We start from the raw sequence: 22,161 nt of genomic DNA on the forward strand, positions 1-22,161 counted from the left end.
AGGATGTAGTTTGACATTAATATTTTCCTGACACAGACATAATGAGATTCGGGTTCTGAACTACTCTGCTGAGCCAAGTTAGTTTATTTGCTGTCGGTTCAGACCCTTGCCGGATAACAGACCTATTTGGGAAGGATTAGTCTTCTCCTCTCAGAAGAAGGAGGGGGAAGAAATTTGAATAGGGTGATCAGCTGACGCTCACTGAGACATGAGCATGGACATCTCTAACTATAAAACGGGAAACAGGCAAACTCTGGCACCAGTCACATCACAGGTCCCTCTAACGTTTTGAAAGGAAGGAACCAATTTTGCAGGGTCAGCTAAAAACGAAGTTAAGCAGCAGACAGAGGTCTTGGAGACCATTACTTGATTTCGCCATCTTTAAAAATACCAAGCTGCAGTTCAGGGGTGAGGTGGGAGAGGGAGGAGGGAGGAAGGAGGAAGGAGGAAGGAGGAAGGAGGAAGGAGGGAGGAGGGAGGAAGGAGGATTATGGAGGGTTAACAGTCCCAGGGCTGCTTCCAGTAAATGTTAGCCAGCAGTGAAGGGGTGGGATAGGTAGGGTCATCCCACTTCTACAGTTCTCCACCTTTAAACCTGTGAACAGGGACAGACACTTTAAGGGAAGAAGGAGCTATGGACGGAGGACAACCCAGCTTGATGATAAACTCCTATCTGGCTGTCTGGTTAGAGGGACCCACGCTGAACTTACATTGATTTGGACTCTGTAGACTGACTCCACATCCAGTGGCACTCTCGAACCCTCTTTGGGAGAGGATTTGCTAGGAACCCCGAAGGAGCGGGTGCCCTTGGATTTCTGTGGACTGCTCTTGTGGTGGGTACCCCTGGTGATACGTTTGTTGGCTTATGATGGACATTGAAGTGCTGTACAACAAAGCCATTAAGCGTGGCGAGTGCAGGCAGGGAGTCTCTGCCGCCGAGCGGTCCATAGGGTGCTGCTGCAGGAAGACCGTGTGCTGAGGAGGTTACTAGGAGCCAGAACAGAAGAGTGGATCCTGTGCTTTTACAGCTTCCTCCTGCTAACGGGAAGGGGCTGGATCCAGGAGTCTTAAAAGGTTGTTTTAAAAACATTAAAAACAATCTCAAATTAAAAAAGACCAGGAGGCCCTGATCTGACTTTTGTAGTGGTTTGAGCATGCCACCAGGAGTTTAACAAGCTGCACACTGTCTAAAAAGCCCAATTAGGGCTACATAAATATCATACTGTTGCTGTACCTCACATTTGGGGCTCTTAAGGACTGCAGTGGTGTCCCGAGGTCAGAGGCACAGCTGTGTGTCACTTGAACCTGAGGGGGATCCTGATTTCACCCCTGGAGAGCCTGTGGCCTTCGAGTCCCACAGGATGACCAGCAGTGTTGTATGATGTTGTTGCACCCACATTTAAATAATCACCAGGAATGGGGAACAATGTGTCTGCCGTACCAATTGGGGCCTGCACAGGGAAGAAGACTCAGTCTGCTGTGTGAGGAGCATGCACTCTTCCCTATGGCACTAAAAAGCAAGTCACTGAGGGAGCGAGAGTAAGGTGGAAGATCATTCACTTTTCCATTAGGCACCACAGAAAAGTGGAGGGCTGGAAGATGAACCTGAGAGGGCACAGTAATTGGGCTCGTCATTCAGTCAATGCCCCAGTGTAATCATGATGCCATAGAGGACAAGGGGAATGCATGGATGTTCTGCTGAGCAGCTGTTTTAAAGAACAAAATCACCTTAACAGCAGGTGCAGTGACATGAAGGAAAACGTAAAAGAAAGATTACGCGGTAACATTAACAGGCAGTAAAAAAGCAGCTGCCCAAGGCCAAAAGGAGACCTCAAAAATCTGAAAAAGGACTCTCAAAATTTGAATATTTGGTATGTGGTCCCCTAGAGTGTAAGGGCCCCACTGCAAAAGGAGGCTGGGGCCACGGATCCCCACAACCAATTTTGAAATGTCGCTTTAGGTTTCCTCAGAAACAGTGATTCCCATGGGACTTATTTAAATAGTCCTTGCTGTGGGGCTTTGGCCCAAAGACTATGAGGTGAACGGACCTTTACTGTGAAATTACTGAGGTTGCTAGACCATCTTATTTAATGCAGAAATAAGACCCCCACCTGAAATGTTAATTGGTTTATCATTTCTGGAATGTTAATTTTAATTTAAATTCAGTGTATAACTCTAGTGTCATCTGAAATGTTTTATTGACTTTGAGGGCTAATGATCTACTAATGAATAATGTGAGGACAGCATGAGTTTTTTTTATTAACGCACCACGTGTTTATATTCGCCGCACAAGTTGTTAAAGGTGATGGGCTTGCTGCAAACCATTAGATGTACCTCCAGCACAGGAGGCCAGGTGTCTATTTTGGGTACTTAACCTGTCTGACCTTTCACTGTTGCGAGTCTTCTGTAGGCTGTGAGGCCCATTTTAGGGGGTTCCATACAGATTGCCATCTGCCAGATTATGTGCCTGCTAATTTATGCATAGTATTTCGTTTTGTATGTAGTGAAGCACTTTTCTTCAAAAGTAAAAGCACTGACTGGTCAACAGTTAATTAAATGTTTGTTGCACTGCAGAGTTCTGAGACTGCAGCCCACAGCACTCCCCTTGAGTATCTATTGGACTGCTAAGTGCTTTAAGGAGTATGTTTTTCCTGGTTTGTGGGTCTGCAGTGTTGAGGCCCCAGAAGTGAAAGACCCTAGTTGTTAAAACTGGTGCTTAGTCTTTTTCGACTGCCCCTGGGACGTGTATTTCTCACACTGGTTCCTATGTTTTATTTTACTGCAAAACAGAAAAACACTGAGGCTCTGTTACTTCCAAAACATTTGAAAAGCTTGCATATTACCATATTTATCCACAGATCTGATCAATATTAAATACCTTGCATTATGGTTGAACCAGGATAACATTTTCAATACCAGAATTTCAGAACGCCCCCATACTGCTGTTCCATACACAAAGTCTTATATAACAAAAGTATTTGTAGTTGTCCCCCCAAACAGACTGTGCCCCAAAAAAATCTACAGTCTCTTAATTCTGGATTATAATATTTAGTCAAACATCAGTCTGGACTAATGAAATGCAATTATTGCTACCCAAAATATGAAATTTGGCAGTGGACAATAAATAGCAACATTTGAGGAAAGAGAAGGAATTCCTGCTTCTTCTAGCCCGTAAGCCAATTTTTTCTGGGCCCTCTGTGTTTAATAGACCAAGTAAGGGTCAGTCCTTGAATTCATTAGAAAAAGCATTTGAAACAAATTGGCGATTGTTGAAATGAAAATAAGAGCTAGAGATTTTGATACTGATATTATTTAATCTTCCGATTATGGAAATGGACGTAATTTTTTAGTCCCAGTGTTTATCTCAGACCATATGGAAAGATAATTCAAACAGATGATATTCTCATTCGCTTCACATTTTAATTCACCTTCTTCGTATTAATGTGAAGTGCATTAGGAGATGTGCTTTCGTACATTAAGCATAACAATAAGGCAAGTTCTAGGTACATATTTGGAATTCTCATGCAAGACATACCATAAGGCTTTTCTTCTGTGATTTTTCCAAGAGCATCCAAGGTGTCAGTGGCTTTTCCCAGCTCTCCAACTGTTGTATATTTCTAGGTCAAAAGGAGGTAAAACAAACAAACAGCCTTTCATTTCCTTCAAACCTAAAACAACAATCACTGAAAGCTAATGTCTTCAAATAAGTGATCACCGTGACGGACTAGTCTTCACAGTTTCAAGTGATCACTTCATAACAAAACATAAATAAGATCAATCTCCTTTACCTCAACAGCTCTAAACCCAATAAATAGTCCCCGAAGACTTCATCGTCTCACTAACACTGTTCAAAATCTGTAGGTAAACACTTGTAGATGTCTTAAGATCTCCTGGCATTAGATTCCACATTTAGGGCTCGGCGGTTTAGAACTGGTTCTCCATTACACTCAGATCAGATCCAGTCTATGTACCACATTCTGATCATTATTCAAAAATGGATTAAAGATGACATGTTCTGCCACATAAACTGCACTTGTAATGCTTAGAACCTTGCACAGCACTATTTTACAGTGGTCGTCGTTTCAATCTCTCAGATTTTACTCAAACATAACATTTTCAAAGCCAAGAAAACTAAGAGAGAAGGAACAATACATGATAACCATCTTTTTTAAGAAGCACATATTTATCAAATATTCTCCTGCAATTTGACTTCGAATGGGCCCCTCAACATGAGATACTCACTAATCTGAATCTCTCAGCTATCACGCAGTTGCTAATTGCTTCCAAATTAGGCTATTTTTTTGTAATGCCATTCAGAAATACATTTTTGTATCCCAAAATTAAACTGACTCACAACATGGCTGAGTGCCAATAGTTTCTATAAAGAACCATCTGTTGCAGAAGGAAGAAATTATGAAGAACACAAGCATGTCTCTCTAGAAATCCAGGGTTGCATATACCATACTGACTTATTCACATTTGGGGGTGATTACCCTTCCCCCACTCCATTTCATGTAGGGACCCCTCACACTCCCCAAGTGTCACCCATCACAGCAGTGTCCTAAACACCTGCTCTGTAGAGGTGAATAGCAAATGATGAGAAACACATTGGTGTGCAAGCAGATGTGGGAATGGCTTCCTCAAATTGCCCCTATCTGGTCCCCTAAGAATTGTGCTAGTACCAATGAACCAGAACTGAGAAGAGAATTTGCTCAATTACTACCCCCCCTAGGCTTGGAGCTGTGGTTCTGGTTCCAGCAACCCCTTTCTGTCTCTTGCACCTCAGCACCAAGTGAAGAGAGACTATTTGACATGGATAGCCTTAGGAAATATGTCTGAAAATAGGTTGATGAGGTCTAGCGCTAGGTCAAAAAGTTCTTAGGTCCCACAGAGGATTCAGGTTCTCCGGTTGAGCAGAAGTCCAGGATTACACAGGCAAAGTCAGGGCCCTGTCACTCATACAAGGCATAGCAATGGAAAGGGCTGTCCTGTGGACAGCCACTGCGAGTCTCATTTTGTGCTCCTGAGATTCTAGTTCTATTCTGAATTGTAACTCCTTGAATACTCTGAGCTATAAGATTCATGCATGGCCACCAAGCTAATCCAATCACAACATTCTGCCTGCACAAAAAAAAACACCGGTTCTACTTCAGCTAGCCTTTATGGATGAGATGCTTTGCTGATCTGTTCCCAGTGCACCAAGGAGTCTATCTCTGGATCCACTTCTGTCCAACTACTGTGGGGCTATAAGAAAATACATGAAAACAGGGCAGCTTCAGCAAACCTTCACAAAACTTACTTGAAATGCTGTGCAGCACAAATTGTCTTTTGACTTCCATGTAGCCTTTTGTCTTTCCTGTGGACCAACAGGTACTCCCCTGTTAGGTAGGAGTTCTGCTATGGCACAAGTAATGGCATCAGATCTTGGCATACAAGACCGGATCAAGTATCAAAAAGGTGAGTGGCTATTAAGGCCAAATCATTAGCATTCAGAAGGATGGATAAACCACAAACTTACTTGCATAAGAAGTCTTTACAAGACTAGCAAGCATCAACAATGTCTTAGATATGGGTGCTGGCTTTCAGCGAAAAAGCTTTGCACTTTAAGAATAAAATTGTGTTTTTTTCCTTAGACTGAGGGTCTGATTTAGTTTTTGAAGGAGTGGTTACTCGGTCACAAATGTAACGGATATCCTGTCTGCCACATTATAAGTTCCATAAGCTATAATGGAATTGTAATAAGCCATATGGGATATCCGTCACATTTGTGACAGAGTAGCCCCTCCGCCAAACTCTAAACCAGGCCCTATGCTTCTGTGAGGTAGTTATTTGTAATATAATGCAGGGGAAGATGGGGACGGCTAATGCAAAAAATGTTAACTGTTTTTTTTATTTTTTAAGTAAAGGCTAAGTGGTTTGAGGAGAAACAATTTTAGTGAGAGGCCCATTGCAGAGCACGGAGAGGGGTTGTTATAGAATGTATGTGCAAAAAAGCTGGAAGCATAGTATCAGAGGTAGTGGAATGCAGAGGTCGACTGAGTAGCTAACAGTGGAGTTTGCTACTGAGGAATCCTGGTTCATGTCCACTGAAAACTCGGCAGGTGATGCAGCAAGCTTAAAAGTCTACTTTTTGACAACCGGAAGCCTGTGCATGGAACATGGGCCACAGCTGAAATGGTGAATGGAGATGGAGGAAGAGGGAGTTCTCAACATTTTACCCACTTTGGGATGCAGCAAAAGTTATGTTGAGTCATAGGTACGTGTTTAGCATTGTCAGGATATGACTTGGCATGGCTAGCAGTGCCAGCACTTGCTTCGTGGTGGCTAGTTAGGGGAAGATGTATTTGGGATGTGCTAGTTAAAGATTTAGGATTTTACCATCAGGGAGTTAAAGGTGGTGGAAAATAGAGGCATGCAGTAGAATCAAGACCTCACAGCCTTGTTTTTGGGAAATCCAGACATTCATCAGCACCAGCTGCGGGCTTCTGAGAAAAGAGTTCGGCCACAAGCACTATTATTTTACAAATTAAGCATTGGGTGGAGGCATCAACAAGGGGCTGCAGGTATCCCCAGCGGGCTGGTCACTAATCATGAACCAGTATTCAGTCTGAACATCAGATGGTTTCCGGTCATCCAGTGATCTACTGTTAGGAGGCCTCTGGAGAGTACGAAGGATACTCTGTCTTTCGTAAGATCCAAGGCAGAACCAGTGACTGCTTTATATCCTATAAATAAAGGAGGCAATCCTGCTGCATCTCCTACCTCTGTACTTTTCATTAATGAACTTCTTTTCAAAGACATACCCCAGAATAGGGTACTCTTCTTTCACTGTTCATCCGGGGCTTACACTGTAAAAGCACCTCTACTCTAGCAGATGCACATGGCCCGCACCAAACACTGACAGACAGATGCACGGAGGGCAGCACATTCACTGACGATGATTAGTATAGGCGATCTACAGCTTGCTTAACCATAGTATAAAAATGCGTCCTCCTCCACCACTCCAAAAAAATCAAGAGTCTATGTACGTCTATCTCAGGCCTCGAAATAGGTCTGTGAGAAAGAATTCTAACCTACCACTGAGCTCAAGAGCACCAAGGCCGCACGGCAGGTGTTCTTAGAGTAAAGCCACAAGTAGGAAAACATGCTGCTGTTCAGGAAATATATACGCATGGAAAGCACCGCGTCATGTTTTGGACAGATAGCAAGCCGCATGTCATCAAGGCACGGCACAGCTACGAAACGCAGAAAACAGACAGGCAACCCCTAAACGTTCCCATCTGGTGTTTACCTCAGAGTCAGCCAGAGATTTCAGACAGGCGTTAGTACTGCATGTACCACCGGGAAAAATACACCAGAGTCAGACAAGAAATGGATCTCCGTCCGCCTCAGGTTTGTTAGAAAGGAAGCAGGTTTAAAGATGTTGGCCTGTGAGCACTCTGCCCAGGGAGCTCGCGTGCCCAAAGATCGGCTGGTCTACAATATGCGCCGGAGGCGCGATGAGCACGAGTGCCTTAAGAACATGCCACGAACCACTAGGAATAAGATGAAATTGTGAATGCGTGAACATCTTCCGGATTACGTGAAATAAACGTGGGTAGTCTTCTGAGTGACCCTCGGACGGGAGGTATGCTCTCACATGCACAGTCGCAAGGGGTTCCTGTTTAATGTATTTTCCTTTACGTTTCTAAAACGACGTGGACAAAGTAGTGTGTGCAGTAGATGGCGAGTTTCACAGTTCCTACATGACATTTGCCACTCCAACCTATCTTCCTGGGGCAAAAGTGATGAAGCACACATGCGGAATAAAACAAGGGTTATGGGAAACACGTGAAAGCCAATAATCGGGATTTCTGCGAGATTACGTTTGCGTGACAAGAATTTCACACACACACGTAGGATATACAGACCTGACATTTCCTGACCGCATAAAACCAACATCAAGTAAAGGGGGACTGGCAAAAAGAAAATAATAATAATAATAATAATAATAATAATAATAATAATAATAATAAATAAATATATATATATATATATAGAGATATATATATCTATATATAGATATATATAGATATATATATCAGGAGTATTATTTAATTGACTCAGCTACATTCTTCTTTCAATATGACCATTCAAGAAATTAAGGGGCACAACTACGTACCTTTTTTCCTATCGCAAACAGCCCGATTCACAGAATCGGACCGTTTGAGACAGGGAAAAAACATTTTGGTATGGACAGAGCCTATTTTGCGATTCGGTAATCTATTTACCGAATCGCAAAATAGGTTTGTGAGTCGTCATTAGGAAGGGGCATTCCCTTCCTAATTGCGAGTCACAGTGCGATATAGGATTGTTATGTGACCGTGAATGCGGTCACAAAACAATCGCAGTTAGCACCAGTTTCAAACTGGTGCTAACCCAATTGCAAACAGGAAGGGGTCCCCATGGGACCCCTCCCCTTTTGCGAATGGCACCGAAAAAAATGAGAATAAAACTTTTCATTTTTGATTTTGAAATGCATCTTGTTTTCCTTTAAGCTGCATTAAAAAAAAAACCTGCTTTATTTAAAAGCAGTCACAGACATGGTGGTCTGCTGTCTCCAGCAAGCTACCATCCCTGTGAGGGTGGCCATTCCCAATGGGGTAGCAAATTGTGACCTAACTCATGAATATTGACGAGGTAGGCCAATTGCGACCCCATTGGGAATCGCAAACAGTGTAAAGTACACTGTTGTACATCCAGTTTAGCGACTCGCAAATTGTAAGGAGGCCTATTGAGTCTTATGTCAGGGTGCTGTATATTAAAAAGCAGGGCGTGTATTTTTGTATGTCCTAACAGTAAAAAACCCAAATTGCCCCGTTTACTGTGGAAAGGCTAGTAGCCCCAATGTCGAGGATAGGGTTACATGCTGACTACTCAGCTGTGCTAACGTCTGAATGGGACTACTAAAGTTGGTACTTCACGGTGACCTGGCGATGCCCAAGTCAAATTAAATCTAAATTCTGAATGAAGTAAACTTTAGAAAGTTGCCACTCTATTGCCCAAGATTTTCTGGTGGCCATTCACAAATGCTGGCCAAAAGAGAGCCTTCTGTCCTCCTGAGGTGAAGTGTGAATGACTCCAAGGAAAGGACACAATAGAGCCCTCCCATTGGAAGGTGTTACCTGTCCCCAACAGGAAGCCATACAGGGTGTGAGCCCAAAAGGCGAGCCTCAATGAGGAAGTTGCCTCTGAAGGGCAAATAGTGGATACACAAGAGACGGGCTGCTCTTTTGCCTGATCAACCGGTTGGCAGCAGGAACAGAGAGAGGAAAACAGTTGCCACGCTGGTTTTCCCATGGGTGTGTAGCCCTCAGGCAGCTACACATCTGGCGTGGACTACCAAGCTCTACACACCGAGAGAGTGGGCAGAATATTACACTCTGGGATAGCTAAATGCCACATATTGCAAGAAGCTGCCATCAGGTAAGAGGGGCCCTGGTGGCCCTTTGAGTGCTAACTGCCACATCCACAGAGGGCACTTTCTGATAATAAATATGGCATATCTGGTACCCAGACCTCCAATCTAATCTGGACTAGAGAGAGGACCGAAGGAGGACTGCCCTGCTGTTCCCTTGATCTGGAAAAAGAGACTGCACCAAAGACTGGGCAGGACCTGCTGATCCTTGGGCTAGCAAAGAAAGGACAGTGCCAGTGGCACCTTGCTTGAGGAAAAGTCACTCCTGAGCCCTAGACAGAAGAGTTGAACCACAAGATTCAGTTGGCTGACTTCCTCTTACAGCACCAGGACTACAACAGCTGAAGAAGTCTGCCTTGGCAAGCTTGTAGCCACAACTGATTGTTTGACACTTAACGCCAACATGCAACCTGGGAGACAGAGTATCCATTCCCAAATGTTGCACCTGTGTCTGCTGGACCCAGGAGAGTCATCGATGTGTAGTTTGGTCGCCCAATGAGGAAACTAGCTTTCGCCAAAGGGAACCGCTGGTTTTGGTGTGACCGGAGATCCGTATGACTGTGGCAACTGGACATTTGCAGGACCCACCAGGACATTGACCCCTGTGGCCATAATTGCCCCACCAAGACCTTGGACTGAGGAGTAGTCCCAGGAAGCCCACTGTTGGCCGCACAACATCCTCATCATTCTACATCATCTTCAGCATCCTGTTTCCCTTGCATCAGGACCACTCCACGGAGGTCTATGACGGTACACCCATAGAGCCCGGAACTGGACTGGAGACTACTTTGGTAACAATACAATTGTCCTACAACTCCTTACAGGTCCGTTAACCTGCTCCCTGCCAGAGCTGGCTGTCCAAAACAGTCCAGAGTACTCAATCAAAACTCTTCAAAAGCTTTCCAAAGTTTCCACTAACTTCTGTAGTTACTAATACTTGTTGGCAATGAGTGAAAAGCTGGGATTTACATTTTACTTAAAAATCTATATCTCCGGAACCTCCCAGTCAATTTTGTTTTTTTCTTACAAAAAAATACATAAATATAAAATCAATTTTTATAAACTGGTGTTAGATTTCTGTTGGATGGTGTGACTATTTGATTATTTTGGTACTCCTAAATGTTTTGCACTTGCTCCTTTGTTTAAGTTTGAGTGCTGGAAGCCACAGTTGACCAGATCTGAGCTAAGGTTTAACAAAAAAGCCTGACTTGGCCAAGACAGTATTGTAACTATAGTACATGGTGAGGTCACACAAGGACACCATATTATACACTACTTTGTCACATTAGCTTAATGAATGTTTGTTGCTATAACTTAGGCTCAAACCTAGATTCAAATTTTCTCCTTGATCAATGTAACAGTGTCCTAATGTGCCTTCTCTATGTCCCTCAATAACCCTGTGTCTCAGAAGTATTCCTCACTTCTGCTCATCTCTTCCAGTTATTGTGGTTGATATTTTGGAGCTACCATGGTAACTCAATACACTATCGATCTCAAGGAGCCTAAACACACTTACAGTGCTCATATTTCTCATACGGTACTCAACAACAGATATATTTCACTGTTTCAGACCAGATTTGTGCTCACTGGAAATAAGTGAGCTCACAAGAAAGCAATATCATCTATATCAGTGGTTCCCAACCTGTGGTCCGGGGACCCCTGGGGTCCGCGACTGCTTATAGATTTGAATAATATTAACAGATTAGGTCCCCAGCTTTTAGTAATGACTCAGTGGGGGGTCCCCTGATTCCAATAATGATTCAGTGGGGGTCCCTGGGTTCCAGTAATGATAAAGTGGGGGTCCAGAGAAGTCAAAAGGTTGAGAACCATTGATCTATATAAAGGAAATTTAGTGTGAAGAGGACAACAGTCTTATAGGATGTTCATGTCTTTGTAACTCTCAAGGCCCTTTGACTGAGTCTTTTCTAGGGACCATTAATTTGCTGACATGTCTACTGTATTTCTGTATTATATAAATGTCATGTTATTTCCTTCATTTTCACGCACACCTCATTCATTATTATCAAGAATATTTAGGTGTTGCTGTGGATCTTACATACTAGAATGATCATTGGCTTAGTAGAATGATACATTGTTAGGTCAACCCTATTATATTATATCTTAGCACAGAATGTGTGTGGCTTTTCTTTCTACAACCCTAGAAAAGATAATGTGTTTGGAATATGTGCCAGACTTTCCTCTGCTTTGAAACCGAGCAGGCGCTGCATTTTTGTCTGTTTATCTACTTTATTCTCAAGACTTGCTTTCCATTTCTAACTGAGAAGACTCTGTCAGTTTGTTAATTTGCATAATATTTGGTTATGATTATTGGCTCACTTAAGACACCGAGCTTGTGTTAGTTCTCTTGCAGATTATGTCTTTGACTATTTTATTGGGGCTAATTCATAATTGATTAACCAGCTACCTTTTGCCCTCTGTAAGGATCTTAATGATGAATAAATCTATTAGGTTTGACATGAAATTCTATCTCACATACGTTATTTGATCTGGCTTTGGACTAAGTCGTCTGAAGAATCAGACAGTCCCGATCCTACATCTCTACCCTCAGAGTGTTGACAGACCTTTGGGGAAGAATTTGTGCAGGGTGTCAATTAACCTAATTAACAAAATGATCATTAATTAGCCTAATTAATGACAATTGTTGGTGGTGTAAAACTGAAGAATTGTGGAGATCTTGGACTATTTCCAGAGTTACCGAACATGTTGTCTAATGGGTGGATTTGGGGAGTATTAATGTGGCTTTTGCATGGTGCGAGAGGTCATGCAACATGCGCTATGTTATTGGTTTGGTGGTTATAGTTGTGTTGTCGTATTTGTACTTCACAAGCAAAGTTGTGACATATTGAAATGTACAGTGTGCTGTTGGTTCATGTTTTATTGAAGATACTGAAGATTTCATGTGATTTACGGAGAACTCGAGTTATATAAAGTTGTCTGCTGGTAACAAGATGTGGCAACAGGTTATTTTATAAGTTGAAGTTTATGAGATCCTTAATAGTCTAGTGGGAATGAATACAAATTAGAAACTGTTGAATTTTGTATTTGCATACAGATAACATTTACGGATTCCAGGTTGGATATGGATGGCTGATCCAAAAACTTAGTTGAGAGTGCATGTAGTAGTATCACAAAGGTATTATATCCCTTTGCAGTGATGATTTTGATTACCTTCCCATGTCTCCGTAAGCAGACAAAGGTTTATGTATTTTGATTTATTAACATCATGTTCAAAGTTTTATTTTCAAAATGTATTTTGATTCGTAACGTAAACTGTAAAGTTGTTTGAGTCATCAATGGATGAGCATAGGGACAACACAAAAATCTGTACATTAGTGGAGAAATTCCACCTCTTGTGGAAAGTGCCACATATGAAATAAAAGTGAATCATGACGTACATACATGCCCAAAGCTATAAAAATGGCGTAGCACTACTAAAGGTGACAAGAAGCTGCAATTTCCTGAGAATGGTATGTTCGATGTGAAAAAATGAGTATTTGAGGCATTTCATGTTTGAGATGAGATAACCTAGACCTGCGTAGATAGCCCACTTAATCCCATTAATTCAGTGCCTCAATGAGAAGAGACATTAGAAAATGCTGAAAGGTGAAGTTGGTAAGGCCGTGAATAATTGTTTGGGAGTGAGATTGCGTGTATGGAAAAAGGAGTGGTGTGGGAACATACTAAAAACTGTGGGTGTATTTCCTGCAATTGTTACTACTTTAGAGAAAAACAAAAGAAAAGAAAAATAAGACTAAAAATGAAACAGTGAGAATAAGAGTAATTCAGAGGAAGTGGATGACTTGATGGATCATTTGTTGATTGAAGTAAGACTATCGCCAAATAACAAGATTCAGAAGAAAGCGGAAGAGCAAAGAACAGGAAAGCAGAGTATAAGGAGAAAGGAACCAAAGCCTGTTCCAGCCTCACAAAGTGAGATGAAAACAGTGGAAATTAATATTTATCTTCAAAAGGAACAGGAATTTATAGCGATAAATGTCATTAATAATTAAAATGAATTAGATAAACAACAAAGATGAACTGGCATTTTTGGATGTAGACAAAGAAAAGCGTGTTTATCAGGCATTTAAAAACTTGGGCAATTGTCTGAAGTATTTAAAGTGAATTTATCTAGAAAGAGAATTTGTGAATTTTTTTGAATGATATTGAATGTATGAGAATTGCATAAACAAAAGTTTACACCTTTGTGATTAATGTGATCACAGACGGGGAACAGGTACAGATATGAATTGATGTAACTTTTGAATAAGTCTGAAAAAAAATAAATCGAAAACGCGTAAATCAAAAGGAATCACACGTGTGAGTGAATCTGAATTCAAAGTGAACGTTGAAAAATAATTTCTGTTGATAGAAGTGCCTGGAGGAGTATATGTGCTTATACCCTGGAAACGGCAAGATTTGTAGATATTAACAAAGAATTTTCCTAAGCTTAGAGACGAGACAGAAAATGGTATTCTGAAGTAGAGAGAATTGTGACTATTTTGAAAGTACTTTAGGACAATCTAGATGCATGGTTTTTAACTCTTGTGCCTTAAGACTTGTGAACTGAGCTCAAGATAGTAATGCAGCCGGCCAATGACAAGAAAGAGGGCCCTAGTTTTAAGCCTCGACTTATTGTCATATACAAGTATACTGAGGTTAATGAGCCCTTTGAAAGTAAAGGCTCCACGGAAACAGGTTAGCTGGTCAAAAATCATGAGTCCAAGCAGAATTTGGAAGAGTCAGTTCATGATTATTATGGGAGCTTGGTGCAGATTTACAGGCAGTTTAGTGGGGATGAAGACCCAGCATAAGAAGGCATGTCTGGATGTGTTTATGCTTTTGTGCTGGGATTGCATCTGAAAATTAGTACACATATTGAACAGAGTAGGATGTGCTGGCAAGCAAGATCGCTGGGTGGGATTTGGCATATGCAAAGTATTGCAATGATTATTGTGGTGTGAGAAAAAAGGAGACTAAGGAAAAGTTAATGGTGGCTTAGACAAAGTTCTCTCAGAAAAGTAGCCACCTTTTTGGTGAAGGAGGTTTTTTAGCATCTAGTCATGGGGTGAAATTTGTGCAAGGTGGAAATGGTGGTCTTCGAGGTATAGGTTTTACCAACAATAATACTAGCAATAAAATAGGCAGGAAAAATCACTGTGTTACGTTTGTGGTACAGAAGGCAGATGGAAAGAAACGTAGATTTAGTATGAATACATTTCTAATGGGTTACAAATGGTTCCTCCATTACAGCGTAATAATGGGGTGATGCAGTCAATTGTACCAGCCCCACTGGCCTATGTGCAGAACATGTAGAATGTAATGCAGTTCAATTGGAAAATGCCTTCTGCACCAGTGCTACAACAATCTATGCATAACAAGATGCCTGGATTTCAGCCAAATTTAAAATTGCAAAAGAAACATTCAGTAATAGATGCCACTTTCCCATAATTCAGAGTCGGGCACAGTGCCAGTGCCAGTGAGGGGATGAGGACTGGATGCTTGACACAGTCTTAGAGGTAGGCCAAGGTGGTCCATATGTGGAAAGAGAGGTTAATGGCCATCCATCATTTTTGGTTTATACCGGTGCTACCTGATCTACGGTTAGACCAGTGGAAGTTCCCAATGTACCCTTCTAGTTGTAGGAGTTTCCAGTAAACAAACTACTAAGTTGTAAGCAAACAGCCTACTAAAATTGGTTTAAGCATTAATAATCCTGTGTTCATAATTAGTGAGACAAGTCCGATGAACGTGTTTGGTTACAATCTTTCGTACAAGTTAATTTCCGTATTTTACTGCGCACAGGATTGAGTTGGCATTCAGACAAAGGATGACAAGGTTGATTTCAAATTAAAATAAAGAGAAATGAAAGTAAGAATGTTGGCAGTTCCAGTACAGAGTACATACTTACAGATTTAAGGTGCGCAGTAAATAAGGAGGTTTGGGAGTTTACAGAAAAAAAGAGCCGCTTACAAATTACAGAAGTAGTACAGATCACTGTAAAACCAAATACAGTGTTTTCCTGTACTCATCTATATAGGCTTACACATAAAACAGAAAAGGGGATTCCATCGGTCATTGGTAAAATGATTGGCCAGGGCATTTTAAGGGAAGTACTAGGATGCCCATCAAACTCACCTATTATAGGTTTGAAAAAGCCAAGAGGCAAATGGAGGATAGTACAAGATCTGCACAGAATATATGACAGTGATTCAATGTTGTATCATAGTACCAGGTACAGTAGTGAACTTATGTCAATTACTAGTAAATGCAAGTGGTTTACAGTGACTGATTTGTGCTCAGCATTTTTCTCTATTCCGCTTTCCTCATAAATGATACATAAGAACTGAAGTCCTTTTTTTTGCATTCACATTTAAAGATAATGTTCTCGTCTGGTATAGAATCGCACGGAGCTATACCAAGAGTTCCTCCATCTCTTCACAAATACTTTAGAAAGATTTGGAAAGTGTAAATTTGCCTTCTGATTTGCTTCATTGCTGGTGCAGTACATTGATGATATGATGATAGCAGCCAAAACAAAAGAAGGACTGTAAGCTGGACAATTGCTTTATTAAATTATTTAGCTAAAGTGGGCCTAAAGTATCCCCTATTAAAATGTAGTGCGGTCAAAAAGAAGCAATTAATTTTTCGATTTCAAATTCAGGAAGGGATGAGAAAACTGTCCAAAAAAGCATTTTTGCAATTTTGAGAATAAATCCACTCACTGTACAGAGAGAAGTGAGAATGGTTTTAAGAATGGCTGGCTACTGCCGTCAAATGATGCCAAACGTTCCCTTGATTGCAAAGCCTCTACTGTGACGTACGTACTGTGATGTAAGCGATCCGGTGCTCTGGGATGGCGAATTCCCATCAACCCTTTGCACACAAATTTAGAGCTCACTCCCACTGTAGTAGGTGTACGATGCCGGAAGCGGATTTCCTGCATCTGGTGTGGCTTCATGGAGGTTCAGCAAACAGCAAGGTACTGGTGTGGGGTGGTGGTACGGTAAGATGCTTTGTAATGAGTTGCTAAAACTATACCATTCTGTGTTCACCCAGACTCATCAACCTAGGAATATCTAGGACCCACTACAACAGTACCTGTTAAATCACAACATAGGCGATGTCGAAGCAGGTGGGACATGAGGGTGCAGAGTAATATCTGCTCATGCAAGTTATGCTGTGTCAATGGAGGTCGAGTGTGAGGTGGTTGGATAACTGGTGTCACTTCTAAAGATGATATTCCGTTCCAAGGATATGGACATGATTTACACTGAGGTTGGTCAAATAACGTTCAATTACTGCTAATGAATCCTACCTTTTCCCTGGTTTTCTACTTCTATTTTCAACTGGACAAGACCTGCCGTCACTGCTGCCACTGGACCACTGAGGGCACATGACCCCGCTGTTGCCGGACTCGAAGGTAAGCATTCCGCATCGCTTTCGTACGCTGTTTGGGCACTGCACTTCAGCTCGGGACCACTGCATTCATACATGTCCCAATTTTAAAAAAAATAATCTTGTGACGTGTTAGAAATAGAGTCTCTAGTTGGCAGTCAGTTTGCATCCTGTCCAAGTAGGGACCCTCACTCTAGTCAGGAGCAACATGTAAAGCATTTGCACATAACACACAGTAGTAAGTGAAAACACTACAAAAGGACACCACAACAGTTTTAGAAAAATAGCCAATATTTATCTATATAAAACAAGACCAAATACAATAAAAATCCAACATACAGTAAGAAAAATATGAATTCTGCAAGATTTACTCATAACTACAGTTCCTTGAAGTCGATAGCTCCACCTGGGGCTATCACGGCGTCGTGATCAACAAAACCAACAGTTTAGGCCGGCCGCGGCATTGCGTGCCAGCTACGGTGTCTGGGAGACCCGCAAACAGTACTTTGGATTTGCAGGCCATTGTGATCCTCGCAGTGAGCTCCGGAGAGCGGAGTCACTGACGTCGCGGTGTCGGTTCCGGATTCGGTGCATGAGTCATCGGTCCCTTGAGGTTACACGCGTTGCAGATCGAACTCCAGGCTGATGAAGTCAGATGCGCCGGCATGGATGGCGTCGGGGCTGCGGCGCAAAGTGGGACGATATGACGTGTGGTGCCCACAGGTCATGATGCAGGCAGCAGCTCGGTGACGGCGTCCAGCGGCGTCGGTGAGACCAGGGCTGCGGTGTGAGCAGGGTGGTGCGACGTGCCGTGTCCACAGGTCATGGTGCAGGCAGCGCTGTTGTTGCTGAAGCGCTGTCGTCGGTAGGCCCAAGCCAGCGGTGCGGGACAGGACAGTGCTTTGTGACCCTCACAAGCAGTGTCCACAGGCCACAGTGCAGGCAGGATGCCTGGTGACGACACAGGAGTCGATGGTGCTGGTGTCGGTTGACCAGGGCTGTGGTGCGGGATGGGGCGGTGTTTTGTGTACCTCACGAGCGGTGTCCACAGGCCACGGTGCAGGCAGTGGTGCCGGTGTCAGCAGGAGCGGCATCGTCGGGGATGCCAAAGCTGCAGTGTGAGCAGGCGATGCCGGAGTGCGGGACCCACAGGTCGCGGTGCGAGCAGTGGCTCGGTGAAGTCATCAGATGACGGCTTCAGTGAGACCAGGGTCCAGGGTCGCAGTGCGAAGTGGGGCAATGTGACTCCGTGTGGCGTCGGCAGGTCACGGTGCAGGCCAGCGGCGTTGTTGGCGGCGGCGGCTCAGTCGTTTCTCCTCTTGAAAAGCACAAAACACACAGTTCCCAGTGCTGCAGGTGGAGGAAACTGAAGTCTTTGGTGTCCCTAAGACTTCCAACAGGAGGCAAGCTCTACTCCAAGCCCTTGGAGAATTGTCTCAAGCAAGTTCACCCTTTGCACTCTTTTCAGGCAGAAGCAGCAACTGCAGGCCAGTCCAAAAAAGCAGCGCAGCAAATGGACAGTACTCCTCCTTCAGCCCTTCTCCTTGCAGAGGTTCCTCTTGATTCCAAAAAGATTCTTAAAGTCTGGGGTTTTGGGTCTTCTTCTTATACGCAGTTCTGTCTTTGAAGTTGTCAAACTTCAAAGCAAAGTCTCAAGTGTTTGCAAGATCCTTCCTTGTCCAGGCCAGGCCCCAGACACTCACCTGGGAGTCGTAGATGTCATTGTGTGAGGGCAGGCACAGTCCTTTCAGGTGTGAGTGACCACTCCTGCCCTCCCCTCCAGCACAGATGGCTAATCAAGATATGCAGGCTACACCCCAGGCCCCTTTGTGTCACTGACTAGAGGAGAGGTTTGAACAGCCCAACTGTCAAACTAACCGAGCTGGGGAATCCACAAAGAGGCAGAGTCACAGAATGGTTTAAGCAAGAAAATGCCTACTTTCTAAAAGTGGCATTATCAAACTAACAATCTATAGGGAAAAGGTTTGGGGATAACCCTGCAAAAAGGGCCATTTCCAACAACATGCATGTCTTGAAAACATCTGTGGCAGACATTGATGGGGACACACTGGTATATAACACAACTCGATCACATACACAATGGTTATTTTGTTGTAAGTATTCATTACCAAATGAATGCCTGCACCGTAATCATGATATCACACTTGTCAACTATGGCCATGTGTTCCCAATGCAATGGGACCTGTACTTGTAATACTGTGCTTCCATTTGTGCATGTGAGTAAAACACCAAATAAATGAGGAACTGATATCCAGGGGCGGGCAGCCGCTGACTGAGGCCCCTTGTGGCCCCCTTGTAGTGCTGGAATACAAGCCAACAGATTGCAGATATAATCGAGGGACTCACAGCGCGTGCGAAGAAAGTGCCACTGCCCTGCTGATAGCAAGACGGAGGAATCCCTCTGAAATACACAAGTAGACTGCTCCATACCAATAAGCAAAAATAGAAAAAAACAAAAGAAAAAGAAAAAATGAAACTTTGCCTCCCATTATTACCAGGTGATAACGTTGAGAAAATAGCTGTGAAAGTGACGGTAAACTGAATAAGGTATATTAAAGCTCCAGCGCATCTCCCATTGCAAGACCCTGGAGGGAAGGCAGTAGTGAAGCCTCCCAGCTACCTAGTCTGAAGCACATGTAGCTGTCTGCACCCTGCCGAGGAGGAAGACCAGACAGGAGACTACCAAAAGTACACGGACAGGCAGCTTGAACCAATATAACTGTGATTAACCGCACTGACAAAATAGACAGAACTGAGAGCAGACAGTGAAAATTGCAATTTGAATCCAAACAACTGGCAAAACAAACAGATGACACCATGGGCACCTCAGAAGAGCATGATAGATTGCCAGATTATTTGCAAGAAGATATGGACATGAAAACGGTACTAGTTGCCATGAAGTGCAGCCTGGCATCCAGAGAGACCAAGTTGGATTCCGTGTGTGCTAGATTAGACTCCATGGCGCACAAACTAGACAAGCCTGATGTGCAACTACAGGAGGCAGAGCACAGGATCTCCACTATGGAAGATCTTACAGCTACCCGTGTTGAACAGATACTAGACATGGACAAGGTCCTCAAAATCATAGCAGCTAAAAATGAAGATCTAGAAGCGCGATCGAGGAGCATCAGCCTGCACCTCATGGGAATACCCGAGTCTACTAACACTGGGAAAATGGAGAAATATGTCTAGAATTGCTCCTCACACTATTTGGGGTGGACTCCTTTTCCAAACTGTTTATTGTGGAGAGAGCTTACAGATCGCGTATGGCTCGCCTGCCGCACGGAGCTCCAGCGTGCCCAATTATCGCCCGACTATTAAATTACAAAGACCGAGACACAGCCTTAAGGCTGGCAAGGGAGAAAAAAACACATTGAATATCAACTGTAACCCAGTGGCCATCTACTCTGACTTTACCGTAATGGTGCAGGAGGCCCACCAATAATGTGTTGCTGCCAAACAGATGCTGTGTCAAGCAGAGATCCCGTAGGTGTTGCTGAATCCATTCCTATTGAGACTCAGCTACAAGGGGAAAGCCCGAATGTTCATGAACCCTCAGCAAGCTCAGGAATTCCTGCACAAGCACAGCATCTACCCGCAGAGAATAAATGCCAAGGAGCCGCGGTTGGGGGCAGGATCGCCCATGTCTGACATTGACTAACATACTGATCCAATTACTCCTGAGGTGTCCGCTCCAATATTTTCTCAGTGTCCCTGCCCCCCTCCTCTAGCCCTCACGGTACAATACATATCTGGATGGTGCACCTCTCGCAATGCTCGGATATGAAATGCTGAGACCATTTGTTTACCCCTAGGCACCCTCTTTAACGGAGCAGGGAGACCACGCCTGGCTCCTGGCAGAACCCCAGCAGGTTACCCGTTATATCCACTCTATTGTTTGGAATACATTTTGCCTATGGGGAAGCTCATCTCTACGGGGAGCGTTTATGCATTCATGACAGGATTGGGCTGTCAGAGTGGGGCAAGGGCAAAATTCGCGAACTTAGATAAGTTGTGTCAACTTCAGTATGTTTTGAGTCGGTCATAACAAAGGGTCCGGTTGCTGATTTCACACTACATACACTTCCATGTAGAACATTCCCCCTCTCATGCTTGATGTAGGCAGACAGCACACCGCAGAAACGTGCAAGACCCCCTCATGTGAGCCTCTAAGATGTCTGACATGGAACATTCGGGAGCTTGGTGATCCACACAAGTGCAGACATGTTTTAGCCTACCAGGAAAGACATAACATTCATGTAGCTCTTGTGCAGGAAACGCACTTTTCTCCCTCAACTGGGGGGACCTTTGCTGCAAGACTGGCCACATCTAAGAGATACTCCAACTACTTCTCATATGTTCAGGGAGCCATTATCATTATCTGTAAGGAGTGACATTCCAACTACAAGGTTCCCTACATGACGACAAGGGGCATTCCACCATAGTCTGGGGCAGGCTGTGGTCCCAAAAGGTCATTATTGTCGATTCTTATGATCTTAATATAAACGATCACACATTCTTTAATAAGCTATGGGGACTTGTAGCTGACATCGGCCTATGCCCTTAACCTGTGGAGTGGGGACTTTGATCTAATGCTAAATGCCACGGAGGATAGATCGGGATCAATCCACACATCTAATGGAGTGTCTGCAAAAGATATTAGAGCTATTATCAAAGAAAACTCCCTGATCAATGTCTGGAGACAGGTTAATCCAGAAGCCCGAGTGGGCACATATTACAATGACATCCATAATAGCTTGTCTCAAATAGATTGCTGGCTTATTTCTAAACAGCTAAGCCCATGGGTATGGGAGGTTCGGCACCTTAAGAGAACCTATTCTGACCATTCACCTGTCCTGATGGTGATGGCAACGCCAACCAGGGCCAATGGTTTCAGTACTTGGAGGCTGAATCCTGAAGTCCTCCTCGATGCACCGTTCCGTGAAGAGCTTCGGCAAGATGTGGTGGACTTCAGGGCAGAAACATAGCCTCTGTCCCTTCTATCTGCACGGTTTGGGAGGCTTTTAAAGTAACTATCTGGGGCTTCTGCATAGCAAAGAGCTGCGGAGTGATGCGTGCCCTTTGCACTGACCTCCAGTACCTACAGCAGGCACTTAAACAGTTGGAGACCCTTCAGGGTTCTTCAGCGGAACCTCAGACAATAGAAACTATACGGAGCACCTTATCAGAATATAATGAGGGGGCGAACAGGGAGCAAAGACATAGGGGGGAAAACATACTGGAGCCCATGCCTATGGCGAAGATGA

General features: G+C 43.5%; 1 protein-coding gene across 1 annotated transcript in view; it reads right to left on the reverse strand.

Annotated features, from left to right (window-relative positions):
* TRUB1 (TruB pseudouridine synthase family member 1) overlaps nucleotides 1-22,161 on the reverse strand; it is a 188,229-nt gene that overhangs the window by 97,169 nt on the left and 68,899 nt on the right. Inside the window, exon 4 of the mRNA XM_069239276.1 lies at nucleotides 3,536-3,617. Within this exon, the coding sequence (XP_069095377.1) occupies nucleotides 3,536-3,617 (82 nt within the window). The remainder of the gene's footprint in view (nucleotides 1-3,535; nucleotides 3,618-22,161) is intronic.

This window comes from Pleurodeles waltl, chromosome 6 (genome assembly GCF_031143425.1).
Source record: "Pleurodeles waltl isolate 20211129_DDA chromosome 6, aPleWal1.hap1.20221129, whole genome shotgun sequence".
Classification (NCBI taxonomy): domain Eukaryota; kingdom Metazoa; phylum Chordata; class Amphibia; order Caudata; family Salamandridae; genus Pleurodeles; species Pleurodeles waltl.